Below are 17,951 nucleotides of genomic sequence, written 5' to 3' on the forward strand. Positions count from 1 at the left end.
ACCTAAGTACTCAAAGCATGTGTCAGAGGTGCAAGTTCTAGAAATCTTAAGTTCTGCTGAATGCTGGTGATTTAGAGGGGCCTTCAAGCAATTCTTAAGGTCTCCATTCTTTCCTGAAACACTATATATTTGAACAGACACCAGTTGCATTTAATGATTTTTTGTTTCACAGTGTGATTCCTGTAATATGAGCTTCTCAATAATTGTGAATTTTATTTTTGTCATTTTTGGCACTTACAGTTCACAACGCTTGGTTGTGTGGTTTAATATAGTTTTAATTTTTGCATTTTACATTGCTTTTGGCACTTCTGAAGGAAGGGTCACTGTCTTGGTAAACCTCTCCCCTAGGTCTCTTTCTTAAATGTTTGGCTTTACGAAATACACGATTCTCCCCGGAATCCTGTGTCATATGACGCTGGTGACAATTTGCCTTCACGAGCTGCGCATCCCAACGCTTCTTAGAGGCTGGTATCCCTAGCTTCGGATTTAGGCTGTTTGGCCGCGGCTCTTGCAGGCTCTGGCGGCCCCTCCTGGCAGAAAAGTACGACTGGATTTTTGCAAGCCCACATGGCCACGTCCCCTCCCGCGCCGCTCGGCGGGTTGGAAGAAGACATCCAGCTGCAGACCCCCAGGCGGCTGGTATAACGGTTTCGAAAACGATTGCGGCTTCTGGCCTGCTGAGCCCGGCCATGGTTGGGCAGGAAAGTGTCCACGTTCCTAGTCCGGTAGCCCTCCTCACGACTGCGCCCCAGGAGCATCGAAATGTTAGGGTTGCGAACGGCATAGATGACTGGGTTAATGGCCCCATTGGCCCAGGTCAGCCAGACGGCCACCACGTTGAGGAACGAGGGGGCCTGCGTGGCCTGGGCCTGCCGAGCGGCGGCCAGCAGCACCAGGAAGCAGTAGGGCCCCCAGCAACCGATGACGAAGACAATCATGATGAGCACGGTGGTGGCCGTGCGCACGTCGCTGAAGAAGCGCAACACGCGGGCGTAGGTGGTCAGCGGCCGCACGCGCACATCCCACAGGCGCACGGTCCTGCAGATGTGGTAGTGGCAGAAGCACATGAGCAGGCAGGGCAACAGGTAGCAGGCCACCACCAGCCCCACGCTGTAGGCCGCGCCCAGCTGCGCGGGGTCCGGGGACGCCCGGTACAGGCAGCCATGGAAGCTCTGCGCGGCCGGGGGCTCTAGAGGCCCGAGGAAAAGCTCCCAGGGCAGGGAGAAGCCCAGGGCCGCCAGCCAGGCTCCCGCAAGCAGCTGCAGCGCGCGGCGGCGCCCGATCTTGTCTCGCGGTGGCCGCACGATGGCGCAGTAGCGGTCCAGCGAGATGAGGGCAACGCTTAGCGTGGACACGATGCCGAAGCACGAGCTGAAAAAGCGGCTGGCTGTGCAGAAGCCGTGCCAGGGCCGGGAGGCGGCAGCAGTGGGCGCCGGGCCCCCGGGCGGCGTGAAAAGATCCAGGAAGGCGGCAGGCAGGCAGAGCAGCGCTGTTAGTAGATCCGACAGGGACAGGGACAGGATGAAGGCGTTTGTGACAGTGCGGAGCTGCCGGTGCTTCACGATCACCCCCATCACCGCGCAGTTGCCCAGGCTAGACAGCAGGAAGATGAGCAGGAGGACAAGCGCCTGGGCCGCCATCGCCGCCCCCTGCGACAGCGGCGGCGCCGCCTCGGTGTCCAGTGGCAGCCTCCCCACCGCCCCCGCCGCCCCGCGCCCGCCGAGGCCGCCGCCTGCCCAGGAGCCAGTACTGTCGCCCCCGCCCCCGACGCTCTGGTTCCCCAGCGCCGCGGCCGCCGCAGTGCTGAAGGAGAGCAAGGCCGCCGCCGTCGCCGCGGAGGAAGTCCCTCCAGGCCTGCCGGCCACGGAGAGGGCGCCGGGGCGTGGGCTGCCCGACAAGGCCGTGGTCACTAGCGGGCGGACTGGCGGCGGCGACGGCTCCTCCATGGGGTCCCGCGGCTGCCGCGGGTCTAATCATCCCGCACCAGGGCAGGCGGCCACCAGCCCGAGGTGGGTGGGGGCTGGGGCCAGAGACCTCTGCCGGGAGTCGCGCTGGCCGGAGGGGTGGCGGTCGCCCGGGACCTAGTGAAGCCTTTGACATGCGTTCCAGGCGTTGCCCAGGGAACCGCGTGTTTACGCAGGAGCGCGGGGCGGGCCGCCGGCCAGCGGAGTACTCCCCGAAAAGCCGCTCCAGGACATCACCTGTCCTGGAGGTGGGGAGCTAGGGAGCTGGGGAGCCAGGGAGCTGGGGAGCCAGGGAGCCAGGGAGCTGGGCTTCCAAGTGCTACGTCGACCTCCTCAGGGACCCTGCCCGGCTAGATGAAGCGGGACTGGCCCTCATACAGATGACCAAATTCAACAAGGGTTCACTCTCAACCTCCCTTGTTGGATACAGATGTCCTAGGGGAAGGCCCAGGGAGGGGGTGTGTGTGCTTTTCGTAGAATCTTAAGTGGAAAACAATCCAAATCCGGAGACATTAAACTTGGTGGGGGGGCAGAAAATTTAAACAAAGTGTTCTCAAACTTTAGCATGCAACAGAATCACCAAGAGGGCTTGTTAAAACCTAAGTGGCTGGGCCCAACCCCAGAGGTTCAGAATCACTAGGTCTGGGGTCCTGGCCGAGAAATTGGCTTTCTAACAAGCTGCTGGTGGTAATGATGCTGGTCCAAGGACCACACTTTGAGAACATATAGTGGGCTTATTCAAATGGATATTGACTGGCTGACTCCCAGAATTACCAAGGGTGGGCCCGAGAATCTAAACCCCTTAGGTGATTCTGATACTAGTGCTCTGGGGAGCTAGGATATGGATATTGGAGGTAGGATGTCACATTGTTTTCAAGGACCGGGACCTCAGACCCATAACTGGCTCCCACATGTAGGGGGAGAGGGGAGTGTGACTGTCTCCTTGCCCTACTTGCATCCTTCATAAATTCTCTGGAACAAGGTATGTTTTGAGTCTAAGATGCTGCCAGTCAGGTGGTTACCACGCATGCAGCTTCAGGTATCTGGTGGGAGATACAGCAAAAGGAGGGGCCTGCGTGCTCTGGGGAAGTTGCATCTCAAGTTTTTGGGGCATGGTCTCTAATGGGGGAAAGTGTGATAAACCCTTGGGTTCTCTAAAGCAGTGGTTTGCAAAGTGTGGACCCTGGACCAGCAGCATCAACAGGACCTGGGAGGTTGTAAGAAAGGCAGATTCTCAGGCTCCACCCCAAATCTACTGAAGCTCTGGGGGTGGAGCCTAGTCACATGACCTGCAAGTGCTCCCGATGCACTTCCAGAAACAATGATCTAAAAAAAAATGAGGAGTTCCAGTGGTGGCTCAGTGGTTAAGGAATCCGACTAGGAACCATGAGGGCATGGGTGTGATCCCTGGCCTCTCTCAGTGGGTTAAGGATCCTGCGTTGCTGTGGCTGGCAGCAACAGCTCCGATTAGACCCCTAGCCTGGGAATCTCCATATGCCTCGGGTGTGGCCCTAGAAAAGACAGAAATAAATAAATAAATAAAAATTAATTAATTAATTTAAAAAATAACTAGTATAGTATACTGTTGCAGATCTTAGAATCAATCATATTAATGTTTGGGGTACTTCTTTCAGTGAGGAAAAATATCCTACTGGAAACTAATAAATAAAAATTCATTTTAGGTGGTTAACTAGGACAGGGCTTCTCAGTCTCAGCACTATATACATTTTGAGTCAGGTCATCCTTTGTTGTGGAGGCAACCCTATGCATTGTCAGATATTTAGCAGTATCTCATGCCTCTACCCACAAGATGCCAATAGTGGCAACCAAAAATGCCTTCAGATATGGGCAGATGTCCTGAGGTAGGGGGTAGGCAACCTCAGCTCAGACTCACTGAAGACAAAAATATGTAACAAAAATATGTATGATTAATTTATTTAGCAATTCCTTTCTATGCTAGGTTTTCAGAAACAACAAAGAACACCAGCCCAAAGAACATTTCAGTTTTAGGCAAACAAAAAATTTTTACAATGTCATTAATGTTGTTTCAAAACAAAAATGACTGGAGGAGGAGAATCTTGCAGCAGGGAGACTAGTTAAGAAAAGGCTTTGTAATAGCCCAGAGGGAGAAATGAAAGAGTCTGAACTAAGGCATTTACAGTGAAGGAGAAAATATCTTAAGGAGGATTAGGATTAGGATGTTTGAATGTAAGCAACAGAAACAGTGAGTGTACTGGCTCATTTAGGCATAAAAGTGATTTACTGGGAGGATAGGAGGCATATTCAAAAGGGGGGGGGTCTAACACTGCCAAGGACAGGAGAGGTTGGGAAGCTCTGCAGGTGGAGCAGAAGCAAACTGCAGGTCATATCTTTGGGCTCTATAGGAATAATCTGCTTCAACCGTTTTTCAAACCTCGTATCTCTCAAAATCTCAGATCTTGGAGGAGACTGATCATATCAAGTGAGTGTTATTTTTTGGAGATAAGAGAATTCTTTGCTACACAGTTTAATAGATAAGGAGTGGAAAACATTAGTTTTTGTGTATTTACTATAGAAATCAAGAACTTTAGAGCCTTCATTTTGGCCAGGTAATTCAATTACAGACCTAATAATTGGTTGACACAGCCAGTTGAAATGAATTAATTATTTCATTGTCTGTATGCTCAGAAAAAGAAATACTCTTATCTCAAAAGAGTCTACTGGGAAGTTCCCATGGTGGCTCAGGGGGGTTGAGAACCCGAACAGTATCCATGAGGATGGGGGTTCGATCCCTGGCCTCACTCGGTGGGTTAAGGATCCAGCATTGCTTCAAGCTGCAGTGTAGATGGCAGATGTGGCTCAGATCTGGTGTTGCTGTGGCTGTGGTGTGGGCCTCAGGTGCAGCTCCAATTCAACCCTATCCTGGTAACTTCCACATGCCACAGGTGCAGCTGTAAAAATCAAAATATAAAAGAGTCTACTGAATATTGTGAGAATCACATATTGAATAGTTTTTAATACTTCATATTATAATTACTGAGGATGACCAAATTTTAGTTTTAACAGGCTCACAGACAATTAACTAGCAAGAATGCCAATAGGTAACATTTCTTTCATGTTTTAAATCTACCTGACCTATAGTTGGTAGAGCATGAGACTATAGAGATTCATTGATTAACTTCTACTGTGTACCTGAACTTGAATAAGGCAATAAATGACCCCTTTTATAAGAGCCGTTAAGATACATCAAAAACCTGATTCTTGTTTGTCTCTCATGAGTCTGAGACTTCAGTTACCTGGGTGTAGGAGCTGGGCTTTGTAGCACAGAGGACATCCTGGCAGCAGCTACACCATCCTCCACCCCAAAAAAGCTGCCACCCCACTCCTTCCCGGGTTATGACTGCCAAGTGTTGGGGACCTTGTGATAATCCATCTCCCTTGCATCCTGCTTAGGAAGAGGGCATTATTTTACTCAAAAACTGGAAGGCCAAAATAATGAACTTGTAAGATTCACTGTTGTAAGGGCTACAATTCAAGCTATTATTCATATTTAATACAAAATATCATAGAATTACCAGAGAATAATATTTTAAGAGTAACAAGAACTAAGTTTTAATTTTTACCCGATGTGTGAACAGTAAGAAAAGTATTCTGCATTTTGTATTCTATAAGCGTTCAAATATGAGGAATGACTTTATATTTAGCCACAGTGTACTATTTTAGAAAGAATAGAAGTTGTCTTACATGTACAATTTGGATATAGTTTCCCAGGTAATTCAGAGAAAAATTAACTACAATAATTTCTTTAAAAAGAACGCCCTTAAAAGTCACAGAAGTCACTTGAGAAGAAACCCATCCCTCAGTGGGTCATCATCTTCTACTATAAAGCTCGCTGTACCTGTGTAATGGGCTTGTCCAGAGACTTCCACTATGACAGCTTTAAAATCACCACATTTTGTTTCCTGAGAAAAGAAGATGAGAGTATCAAAATACTGCCTTCATATTGTATCTAGACTCAAAGCTGTATTCTCAATCTATTTTTTTGTTTGTTTTTAGGGCACACCTGGAGCATATGGAGATTCCCAGGCTAGGGGCGAATCAGAGCTACAGCTGCCGGCCTACACCACAGCCAAAGTAATGTGGGATCTGAGCCATGTCTGCAACCTACACTACAGCTCACGGCAACGCTGGATCCTTAACCCACTGATCGAGGCCAGGGATGGAACCCACATCCTCATGGATCCTGGTCGGGCTCATTGACCACTGAGCCACGAAAGGAACTCCCTATATTCTCAATCTTTATCATTTTAAAGAAAACCCAAGAGTTAATCATCTAGGCAATGGGAGGTTTTTAAGGAAGGTGACATGATAAGATTTGTGTTTTTAGGTAAGCTTAGCTGTAAAGTGGGGGACAAATTGGAAAGGAGAGGGACTAGAAACGCAGCAACCTATTAAGAGGTAACCTCAATCATCAATTGAATGTAGAGTCAGGAAGGTAGTCTTTAGTGAGAATTGAGAACAAAATATAGAGACACTTTGCAGATAGAACTTAGACCTGTGGACTGATGTGATGAATTAAATAATGGCCATAGATGCTAGCTTGGAAGTGAAGGGGGCACCACCGGGGGATGAGAAAAATACATTTAGGAAGGAAGGACTTTTCAACAAGTTGAGTTTGAGAGATCTCTGGGACAATAATCTTGAGATGGGTTTAATGCACACTGTTAGACTTTGGAGAGAGGCACAGGATAAGCATGGTAGGGCTGAAAGTTTGAGAGTGCTTGGGTGGTTGAGAGTTGAGTTCACCCTCAAGTGGGTGAAATGGCATCAAGTTGCAGATCAGATGAGAAGAAGCTAAAGATAAATTGCTGGGGGCCCCTAAATGGAAGGGCAGGAGAAGACACTGAGAAGACAGCATCAGAGAACCTGGAAGAGCCCAGAGAGGGAAGGAGGGCAGTGCAGGGGAAGCTATTCTGGCAAATATAATTAGTAACCATAAAGGAAATAAACTTTGAATCTTAACTACAGGGTATCTTTATTTTCTAATTTTTTAAAAATGAGAATAAATCCTAAGGTAAAAATGTCAATTATTAGATTAGGGTACGGTAAGTTTATTATCTTTTTTATAAAGCTGCTATAAAATAAAGCCTCATTGAAAACTTGCTTTGTCTAAGAGTAGTAAAACATGGTGCTTAACAGTGTAGAGTCTGATCAGAGAGACCCACCTTCATAGCCTGGCTCTGTTACTCACTATTTGACCTCTGGCAAGTTACCTAAACTCTAATTCTCCATTTAATCATTTGTTTAAAAAAGATGATAAAAGTTCTGACCTTGTAGGATTCTTGTGAGAATTATATGACATGCTATATATATATATATATATATAAAGTACTTAGCTTAGAAAATGATGCATGGTGAAGCAACCAATAAATGCTGGCAATTATTATTTTATCTTGAATCTCAGACCTGAAGACAATGTATTCCAAATTTCTGCATATAGAATAAATGGTTTGGTACCCATAAGATCACTATATTACATAGGAATCCTAACTTAAAGAAGACTCAATATACAGAAAAAACAAACTTTAAAAACAGCTATATTAGGATAAACAGTTTGCTATATTAAAGGACTCTTTAATTTACTAGATGCAAATTAATCAGCCTGCACTATATTTCACTAACTACTGTGAGTAAATTCATTAGTTAGCTCTGCTAGTACATTTAAAATTTGATTCCATTACAAAAATTCTACTTTCTATAACTTTTCAGGACTTTTGCATCCTATTATATAAAATGGAACATTCCTATGAGTAAAAACAAAAAATCCAAAACCTAATTTCATTCAATTGTTCTCAAACATTTTGATCTCATTACCCCCTTATGCCCTAAGATTTGAGGATCTCACCCACCATTACCCTGATATCTACAAAAAAGGAAAATGATAGGTTAATATCTTTGATGAATATAGATGCAAAAATCCTCAATTAAACATTAGCAAATTAAATTCAACAATGCATAAGAAGGATCATACACTATGGTCAAGCTGGATTTATACCGGGGTCACATGGATGGTTCAACATACACAAATCAATGTGATACATACACCACATTAACAAAAGGAAAGACAAAAACCACATGATCATCTTGATATATGCAGAAAAAGCATTTGACAACATTCAATATCCATTCATATTAAAAATTTTATAGAAGGAACATATCTCAACAAATGTCACTATGTGCAGTTGACATGATACTATATAGAAAATCCTAAAATCTCCACCTTAAAACTATCAGAACAAACGAATTCAGCAAGGTTGCAGGATACCAGATTAATTAACAGAACTGCCACAATTCTATGCACTAATAATGAAATATCAGAAAGGGAAAGTAAAAAACAATCCTGTTTAAATCAGATTTAAAAAAACACCTATGAATAATAAGCTTAACCAAAGAGATGAAAGACCTATATGATGAAAACTATAAAACATCAATGAAGGAAATTGAAGATGATTTAAAGAAATGAAAAGATATTCCATACTCTTGAATTGAAAGAATTAGTATTACTAAAATGGCCATACTACCCCAAAGCAATCTATAGGTTTAATGTAACCCCTATCAAAATACCCAGACCATTTTTCACAGAACTAAAACAAAAATCCTAAAATTTATATGGAACCAGAAAGACCCCAAATTGCCAAAGAAATCCTGAAAAAAAAAAAGAACAAAGCAAGAGGCATAACCCTCTTCAGACAATACTACAAAGCTACAGTATGCAAAACAGCAAGGCAATGGCACAAAAACAGACACATGGATCAATGGAACAGAATAGAGAGCCCAGAAATAAACCCATTCACTTATAGTCAATTTACAATAAAGGAGGCACAAATATACAGTGGAGAAAGTACAGTCTCTTCAACAAGAGGTTCTGAGAAAACTGGACAGCCACATGTAAAGCAATGAGAATAGAACATTCCTTCACATCATACACAAAAATAAACTCAAAATGGTTTCAAGACCCAAATGAAACAAAAAAACACCTAGAAGATAACACAGGCAAAACACACTTTGACATAAATTTGTAGCACTATTTTCTTGGATCAGTTCTCTAAGGCAAAGGAATAAAAGCAAAAATAAATAAATGGCTCCTAACTAAGCATAAAAGCTTTTGCATAGCAAAGGAAACCATAAACAAAATGAATAGATAACCTACAGAATGGGAGAAAATGTCTGTGTCTGCAAATGATGTGACCAAGAAGAGCTTAATCTCCAGAATATACAGACAGCTCATACAACTATACACACACACACACACACACACACGGAGGGAGAGAGCGCACACTATACACTATATATATGCGCGTGCGTGTGTGTGTGTGGACATACACACATGCACACATATATAAGAACTAACAATCCAATAAAAAAAATGGGGAGATTTGAATAGACATTTTCCCAAAGAAGATGTATAAATGACTAACAGGCATATTAAGTTATTAGAGAAATGCAAATCAAAACAACGAGGTATCATCTCACACTGGTGAGAATGGCCATCATCAAAAAGTATACAAATAACAAATGTTGGAGAGGATGTGGAGAAAAGGTAGCCCTCCCACACTGCTGGTAGGGATGAAAATTGGTCCAGCTCCTATGGAAAACAGTATGGATATTTTTCAGAACACTAAAAATAGAACTACTATATGATCCAGCAATTCCACTCCAGAGTATATATCTAGAAAAAATGAAAACACCTATTCAAAAACATACATGTACCCCAATGTTCACTGCAGCACTATATACAATAGTCAAGGCATGGAAGCAACCCAAGCGCCCATCAACAGACGATTGGATTAAGAAGATGTGGTATACACGCATACATAGAAATATTACTCAGCCATAAAAAGAATGAAATATTGCCATGTGCAGTGATATGGATGAACCTAGAGGCTATTATGCTTAGTGAAAGTCAGAGAAACTCAAATACTATATGACATCACTTGCGGACTCAGAAGAAAATACAAATAAATGTAAATGCAAAACAGAAACATTCACAGATAAAGAAAACAAACTTGTGGTAACCAAAGGGGAGAGGGAAGCAGATAGGGACAAATTAAGGGTATGGGATTAATAGATACAAACTACTATATCTAAGATAAGCAACAAAGATATAATGTATAACACAGGGAACTATTCTCAACATCTCATTATAACCTAGAATATAATATAATATGCAAAAACACTATCACTATGTTGTACACCTGAAACACCACATTGTAAATCAACTACACTTCAATTAAAAAAAAAAGATCTTAGGACCTCAAAGAATTTTTTATTTAGGTTATATCAATTAATATTTGTTGGTAGTTCCCATCATGGCTCAGAGCAGAAACAAACATGACTAGCATCCATGAGGATGCAGGTTTGATCCCTGACCTCGCTCAGTGGGTCAGGCATTGCTGTGAGGTATGGTGTAGGCCGGTGGCTAAAGCTCCCGATTTAACCCCTAGCCTGGGAACCTCTATATGCCAAAAGACCAAAAAAAAAAATTGTTATATTGGGAATTAAAGACATTTGCTCATGAATTCATTTAAAAATAATAAACCTATTACATGTAACAAAAACCAAATTTTTGTGAAAATAAGTAATCTGGCATAACAACAAAAAAAAGAGAAATACGACATTGTTTTACATGTTTGCAAACCTCTTTAATGTCTGGCTGAACAGAAGGCAGCTAGACTTTCCTATCTGCTTCTGCATTCAACCAGCTGGGACGCCACATATCACGCTGCCCCCAAAGAACACGGCTGTACATTTGTGAAAGAATGAAAAGAAAGCAATGTCTCTGTATTATTAATAATTTTGACCCTGTGAACGCATGTATAGGACCCCAAGGTCCTTTCTACATTTTGACGACCAATGTCCTAGGTGAAGGGACATTTTTACAGACCCATCTTAAAATCCTCTTCTAAGAACTACGTGAAGAAACTTACCTAACACTCAATTTAGGTCTCAAAAGGAACACATTTGCAGATGAGAAGCAAATGGTGCCACTCACCCTCACAGCCTTCCCTGTGAATATGGAGCTGGTTGCACTGCTTTTAAAGGCTCTGGTCTGGTTCAGTTTTAGCAGCCCCTTGTGATACTGTAAAGCAATTCGGGCTGTCACTCCTGAGCCGGTAGGACTTCTGTCAACCTGTTTCAGAATAAATGAGGATAAGAATGTTCAGTGTTCTAGTTCTATATTACCCTGCTTGTGTGCCTAAAAATTCCAGTTTTAATACCTGTTCATCTGCAAACACACAGATGTTGGTGGTTGGTTCCTCACTATAAGTGTCTTTTCCATCTGTTAATATAGTTCCATATAGAAAGGCAAGGTCTTCACTGTCAGGATGATTAATTTTAAACTGAAAATAAAATAAGCATCAACCACATATAAAATAAATATTTTGATACAAGTTTATCTTTTAATGCATATATATGGGGTACTCAGACATAATTTTTCATCTTTATCATTTAAAAATATCTTTTGGGTCACAGTACTAAATACTAGAAGGTATGTCTTTGTCTAGATAAAGACAGTTTTTATCTAATCATTGGAAGTTCCAATTCTTATATTTTGAGTCCCTTCTAAGGAAGTTGTCCTGCACACAACCTGCACTTAGCCTCTACTAAAGGAACAGTCCTATTTTACACACACACACACACACACACACACACACACACACTTTGAAGCACTGACCCCAAGAGAGTCAATCCACAGACTGGCCAAGGAGGCTCAAACAGGAGGAGCTAAGGCTAAGTTCTCTCTCAGGAACTTGGAGGGGATAATGCGGAAAAATTAAGCAGTGAGTATCTAGAGCTAAAATTAACAGCATCAACAGAACTGCCAGAGGCCATGAGCAAACAAAATGTGCAAGAACGCAGAAGCTATTGGGTAAGAGAAATAACTGGATGGGGGAAAAATAGATTTATTGCAAAGGATGAAGTCCGTATCATAAAAAGCAGCAGGTAGACACAGAAAAGCAGAGTAGCTAAGTCAAGTCAGTGGTAAAGCCCGGTCAGGCCCACATGTGCAGGGCTTCCTGTTCTTGGAGGCCATGGTTTAACTTCTCCTGGATTTCTGCAATGTCTCTTAGCTTGACCAAAATGACTATCATCTTACTTCCATGTGTATTCTTAGAGTCAGCCCATTCCACTACCTTCCACTTAGTTGTCATTTATATCAGTGGAACAGATTTGGATTCTTAAAATCCAAAAAGTCCATCTATAACACAGCTAAAGAGGCCCACATAATGCTATCTGTCCCCTTGAAGCCCCTGCTCCCCACTCCATGCAGCACACAGTACCACACTGCACTGCCGGGGGGTGCTTCTCCCAATAGACTGAGTCCTTGAAGGTGGGGGATTGTTCTTCCTCTGGGTCTCCAGCCTCTAGCATAGAGTCTGACATACAATAAGGTCTTGGTAAATATTTGTTAAAAGAAAGAAGGAAGAAAGATAGACCTACGTTGTATTGCCTTTAACTGCCTATCCTGACTCGTGGCTTTTGCCTAAATCTGTATGAACAGTATGAATGGTCAGCAATTCACAGTAGCCCTACTGTCTGCTTCATCACTAAAAGAACTTCTCATCTTTTTCTCAGAATCCCTCCTTCTTCAAAAGTCTACCCTGGGCTACCTTGGTGAGAAGTCCTACCTTTAATAAGAAGTTCAAAATTACTCCTTCTCTTAAGAAAACGATGCCTTTTTCTTTTGAATTTGTTAAAAACAAGGTCAAATTATTTTAGGTCAAATTTTTAACTCAAATTATTAGCTGTCTGCTTATTGGAACAGAAGAATGATGTAAATTCAGAGTTTCAGAAGTTACTATGAAAAAATAATTCTACCTATTGGCATTCACAGTCCAGAAAAAATAATTTAAAACAGGGATATACTATCTTTCACTTTGTTACTTAAGTTATAAATTATGTTAAAACTTCAGATATATTAAATGAGCCCATAAATAATTATCGGTACAAATACATGATTCTATCTTTACTGTTATTTTTTACTTAGAATGATAACTGAATTCTCAAATGCTAAAACACTCAAATATGTATATCAGTTTTATTCATAGGTCCCAATTAGATAAAATGGCAGACTTTTGCTAGAAATGAAATATTCTAGAATTATTTACTTATACTGATTTTATTAACAATAGTTTTCTCAAAAGAAACTAGAGTTACTTGAGTAGTTATTTAAGTAACTTCTTAGTAATATAGGAAAAATTCACTAATAGGAATTAATGTTCTCTGTGAAATGAGAGTCTCAGCAGACTGAATGAAATCTCTTTTGTAAGCTACATTTTACATTCATTATTTTCAAGTTCTGCAGAATGACCACACATAGCAAAGCATTTCAAATTAGTGGAATATTGCATGATACATTTTCTCTATGTTTAAATAACCACAAATTAAATTAGTATATATGCATTATTAAAGTTAGTAGTAACCATTTATTGAACATTTACTATAGCAAGGCACTGTTACAAGTCCTTTACATTTATTGACTTACTCTTACAACACCATACAAAGCATGTATTTCATAATTTCCATTTACAAATGGGAAAACTGAGGCACATGGAGGTTATGCAACTCGTTCAAGGCTGAGGCAGTGAAGGTTATATAATGTGTTCAAGGTTACAAAAGTTACAAGTAGCAAAGTTATAACTCCCAGGTAGTTTTGCTCTAGAGCCTAAAAGTAGAGCTAGTATCCTATTCTTAGTACTAGTAATAATTTGAATATAGAAGATATTTAATTTTCTGTATAGAAGAGTCATTTATATTCACTCCATGCCACAGAAGAGGGTATGAACTGGAGATTGGCACTTGCCTTCTGCCTCTAATCGGATTGAATTGTGAGCTGCTGCAGCTGCTGACCCTCCCTCGGCACCCCCTGCGGGGAGCTCAGGGTGGAGATCAGGAATGGAGTGCTCTGTGTTCTGAGGAAACTGGCAAAAAAAGGTCTTCACATAGTTAGATATTTTCAGAAGATTATGAGCCCAATTCTTGTATCTCCTCATATCTAGAATAGCACAAAAATCCTTCATGGTGATGTCTGCTCCTTGTGACGAGTAGTGACCTTCATGAGACTAGCAGCAACCTTCAGCAAAATGTGTGCTTGGTTGCAAGTACCTCCCCCTTCACCAAAATCACATGTATACTGACCTTCTTCCTGCCTCTCTGGAGCAGTATTTCAGAGGCATCTGAAATGCTGCCTCCTGGGCTATAGTCCTCACTTTGCCCCCAATAAAACTTAACTCTCAGCTTTTAGGTTGTGCTATTTTTTTTTTTAAGTTGATAAGGGCATCTGTTCCCATAGCAGCATCTGTACTGACCTGGGCTTTCACGGCTTCTGTCACTGCACTTGCTGCATCCACAAGGTCCCTTGTCTTTGAGGAACATACATCGAGTCCTAACTTTTCAGCACTAACAAATGCATAAAATGCGCCACCATATGCAATATCCACCACTACCTTTCCACGACCAGGAACATCCACTAGGAGATCTAAAAAAGATGTGTTTGAAAATAAGGTTGTTTTTAGTATTTCAGCAATAAAATTCACAGCATTTTAAATATGTGTATTTGGGAAGGGGGGTCACTTTTTCCCATCATAAAAAAGGAATGAAGCAAAAATCCATTTTCAAAATGAGTATGCATCTGGTAAATAACAACAGAACTTTAGATCACTCAATTAAAAAGTAGAGAAATACACTTATTTAAAGTTCTTATCTAAAGCATCTCTCTCTTTTGTTTTTGTTTTTTGTTTTTTTAGGCCCATTCCTGCAGTATATGGAGGTTCCCAGGCTAGAGGTCAAATCAGAGCTACAGCTGCCAGTCTACACCACAGCCACAGCCACACGAGATCTGAGCTGCATCTGTGACCTACACCACAGCTTACAGCAACGCCGGATCATTAGCCCACTGAGCAAGGCCAGGGATCAAACCTGCAACCTCATGGTTCCTAGTTGGATTCATTTCCGCTTCGAAACGGGAACTCCTCATCTCTCTATTTTTAACTTAGTGAGGTTTGCATAAGTTTTAGAACGAGTGCCATGTTTTCCTAAATCATACTTACATATTTTGTTAACTAATCTGAGGATCTTTTCTAGAAAACATCATAGAGGCAGAGAGAGAGAAAACCCTGGGACATGAACATGTGAAAACTACAAAGAAAATGTAGGTCCCTTCTCATACTATTGGGAATGGTTTAAAACAATAAGGATTTTGGAGTCTATTCACAAAGTGGTCTTCTTCAGCTGTAATGTTATATACTCTCTCTCTATATATATATGTTATATATACTTATCTACTATATGTTATATACACTTATTTATCTAGATATTTTCATGTCATGAAAGTATCCTGCAGGCGAATACCAAGAATAAAGTTATTGTAGCTTTGCATCAGGGTTTTTATTTGTGGGTATTTTATACCTCTGACATACCCAAAGTTTCTCCTGAAATGCTGTTATTTGAAATCCTAAATTTGTATTTCCAAAGGGATGGGACTTGGGGACATTAAAACTGTTTTATCCCTCCCCTACTTCCTCCCCAATTCAAGTGGGCTTGGTGATCACAGCCTCTGGGGGAGGCACAGGGCAGGGGAAAAAGCAGGTCTTTATGCTTTTGTTTTATAGAAACTTAAGCTATCAGGGGAGGTGACTGTTTGGCAAAGGAGTGTCCCAAAGGGAGAATATTTCTCCTGGTCAACAGAGAAACTACCTCTGGACCAAGAAAAGAGGCTGAAGGTTCTGAGTGCAGAGGACCTGTGTGGACTTTCCCAGGGCACCTTAAGGAGGCTAAGGGGTGTGGCAGAGACAGCAAGGAGAAGCAGGAGGCAGAGGACAGGGCAGGTCACATGGCCAAGGGAGATGCGGTTTTGCTGGCTTACCCTGCAGGCTGTTAAGGCCCTCCTTTCCAAGACTTGGCACCTTTGAGAAACCTTTGCTCACGCATACATCAGAAAAGGGGGCAGCACGTGGAGCAATGAGACTAAGTCAACCAACAGGGTAGAGTGGGGTCTTGAATTCAGAAATTAAGTTGTCCGCCAGAGCCACAGCAACTCGGGATCCAAGATGTGTCTGAGATCTACACCAGAGCTCACGGCAACTCCAGATCCTTAACTCACCGAGCGAGCCCAGGGATTGAACCCGAAACCTCACGGATACTAGTTGGTTCGGTAACTGCTGAGCCACAATGGGAACTCCCCAAAGTGGTATTCTTTATCAACTTGTGTGATTCAGCAGCCTGAGGTTGCTATAAGACTCAAATGCCTGGGCTAACACTGCATCATTCATAGCAGTCATAATCAGGCTAATCTGGAATTCAAATCCAAGAGGAAGATCAAGATCAAATTAACAGAAGGATGTGCATGGCCTGAAGACTCTGGAGAAAAGGAATGATACCCCTATTCCTGGACTAAATCAGCTTCCAGCTCACTTCAGTCAGACTACTAACGCATCCTCAGTGACAGAATTCAGCCTTTACTCATAGAATTTGTAGGAATCTCCCTCTTTGTAAGGATTACAGGCATAGACACTCCATTTCACATGACATTCAGGCTCTGTACCACAGAAACCACCAAAACCTTTGAAAGGCTCTGCACACCTAGAGAACTAGCAACCCTAAATATTCTGCAGTCTTTCTGTCTCTAAGAAAATATATATTTTTTAAAATTCTAAGTTCCTTGTATATACTCTCATTAAACCCTCACAAAAAAAACCTCAGTGAGTTAACAAACGAGGACACAACAGGCACAGAGAAGTAATTTGACAAAGGCTGACAACTTTAAGGAGGTATAAGGATTTGGACCCAGGCAACGTCTGTTTCTATTCTAAAGGCAACGTCCATATCTTCTTGAGAAGATTTGATTCTTTAATTCTTCCCTTAAGAAGTGGGCAAAACACTTTTTGCAGACGAGTTTTAGTAACTTGTGTCTACTAACTTGTCTGGGGGTAATAACATGTTAGCAAGCAAATTCTGAGCCAGCTTGGAGCCCCGGTAGGTCGGCTGTTTTTTGTACTTTCCTTGACCCTAGTGGACCTTGCTTCATCCAACTGTGAAATCTCTAGGAATGTCTGACGAGTGGGGAACTAGGCGCTGAGTAAGGGAAACACGGAATTCTGCACTCCTCAAGGCTCTCCCCAAACCACAGGTGGACAGATCTGCAGGATAATCAAATTGCATGCACTACACAAATTCGCAAGGCTAAGATGCTGTCACACATTTGCAGTGATTTAGGATTACCTTCTTACTGATTGCAAAGGCTTGTGGAGTGGGTTAGTTGTGCTGCGTGCGTGAGTTCCAGCCTAGAGAGAGTTAATGTAATTAGTTGGGTCCAGGGCTGCAGGGCTGGAAGAGTCCTACGGGTTACCTGTGGCCAGCGCAAAGGCTGGGACGCTGTGGAAGCGCACCGGGCCGCGACTGCGGCCGCCCTCGCACTCCACGAAGGCGGTCACCAGCCCGCACGGGCAGTGGATGTTGACGAGGGCCTCGCGGGCGCCGGTCGGGGGCGCCGACACGAGGCCATAGTCGAGCGCGAAGCGGCCCAGCGCCAGCACTGCGTGGCCACACATGGAGCTGTAGCCCTCGTTGTGCAGAAACAGGACGCCTAGGTGCGCTTCCGGCAGCTCGCTGGGCACCAGCACAGCTCCGTACATGTCCCTGTGCCCCCGGGGTTCAAACATAAGCCGTCGCCGCACGTAGTCAAGGTGCTGGCGCATGTAGCGCCGCTTGGCCAGCAGTGTGGGTCCAGCCACCTCCGGACACCCCGCTAGCACGATTCGCAGGGGTTCGCCGCCCGTGTGCATGTCCACAACGGACAGCGCCGGCGTCCCCGGGTCGTGCGGAGGCAGCTGAGCCACCGGCAGCCTGCTTGCCATTGTCGTCGACCGGGAGATCAACCACTACGCGACCACCGGCGCTTTAAGCCGCAGGCCCACTCGCGTCGTCCGCGCCAGGGGGGGCGGGGCC

At 43.2% G+C, this 17,951-nt stretch overlaps 2 protein-coding genes across 3 annotated transcripts; both read right to left on the reverse strand.

Moving 5' to 3' along the window:
• Positions 1-177: 177 nt before the first annotated feature.
• On the reverse strand, positions 178-3,884 carry GPR135 (G protein-coupled receptor 135). Its single transcript, XM_021102702.2, has one exon. The coding sequence runs from the start codon at positions 1,944-1,946 to the stop codon at positions 459-461; it is 1,488 nt and encodes a 495-aa protein (XP_020958361.1). The 5' UTR covers positions 1,947-3,884; the 3' UTR covers positions 178-458.
• L3HYPDH (trans-L-3-hydroxyproline dehydratase) lies at positions 3,884-17,936 on the reverse strand. 2 transcript variants are annotated; one of them, XM_021102703.2, is made up of 5 exons: positions 17,353-17,936; positions 14,315-14,484; positions 11,222-11,344; positions 10,996-11,133; positions 3,884-5,905 (listed from the first exon to the last, which is right to left on the reverse strand). In XM_021102703.2, the coding sequence occupies exons 1-5, from the start codon at positions 17,858-17,860 to the stop codon at positions 5,780-5,782; spliced, it is 1,065 nt and encodes a 354-aa protein (XP_020958362.1). In that variant the 5' UTR covers positions 17,861-17,936; the 3' UTR covers positions 3,884-5,779. The 2 variants fall into 2 exon arrangements, with proteins under 2 accessions (XP_020958362.1, XP_020958364.1); XM_021102705.2 differs by having other exon boundaries at positions 3,884-7,433.
• Between the last annotated feature and the right edge of the window lie 15 nt (positions 17,937-17,951).

The sequence above is a fragment of the Sus scrofa genome, chromosome 1, assembly GCF_054392235.1.
Source record: "Sus scrofa isolate SSC_HxYL_T2T_F1_AM1 chromosome 1, Sscrofa_HxYL_maternal_Yorkshire_Landrace_v2.0, whole genome shotgun sequence".
Taxonomy (NCBI): Eukaryota; Metazoa; Chordata; class Mammalia; order Artiodactyla; family Suidae; genus Sus; species Sus scrofa.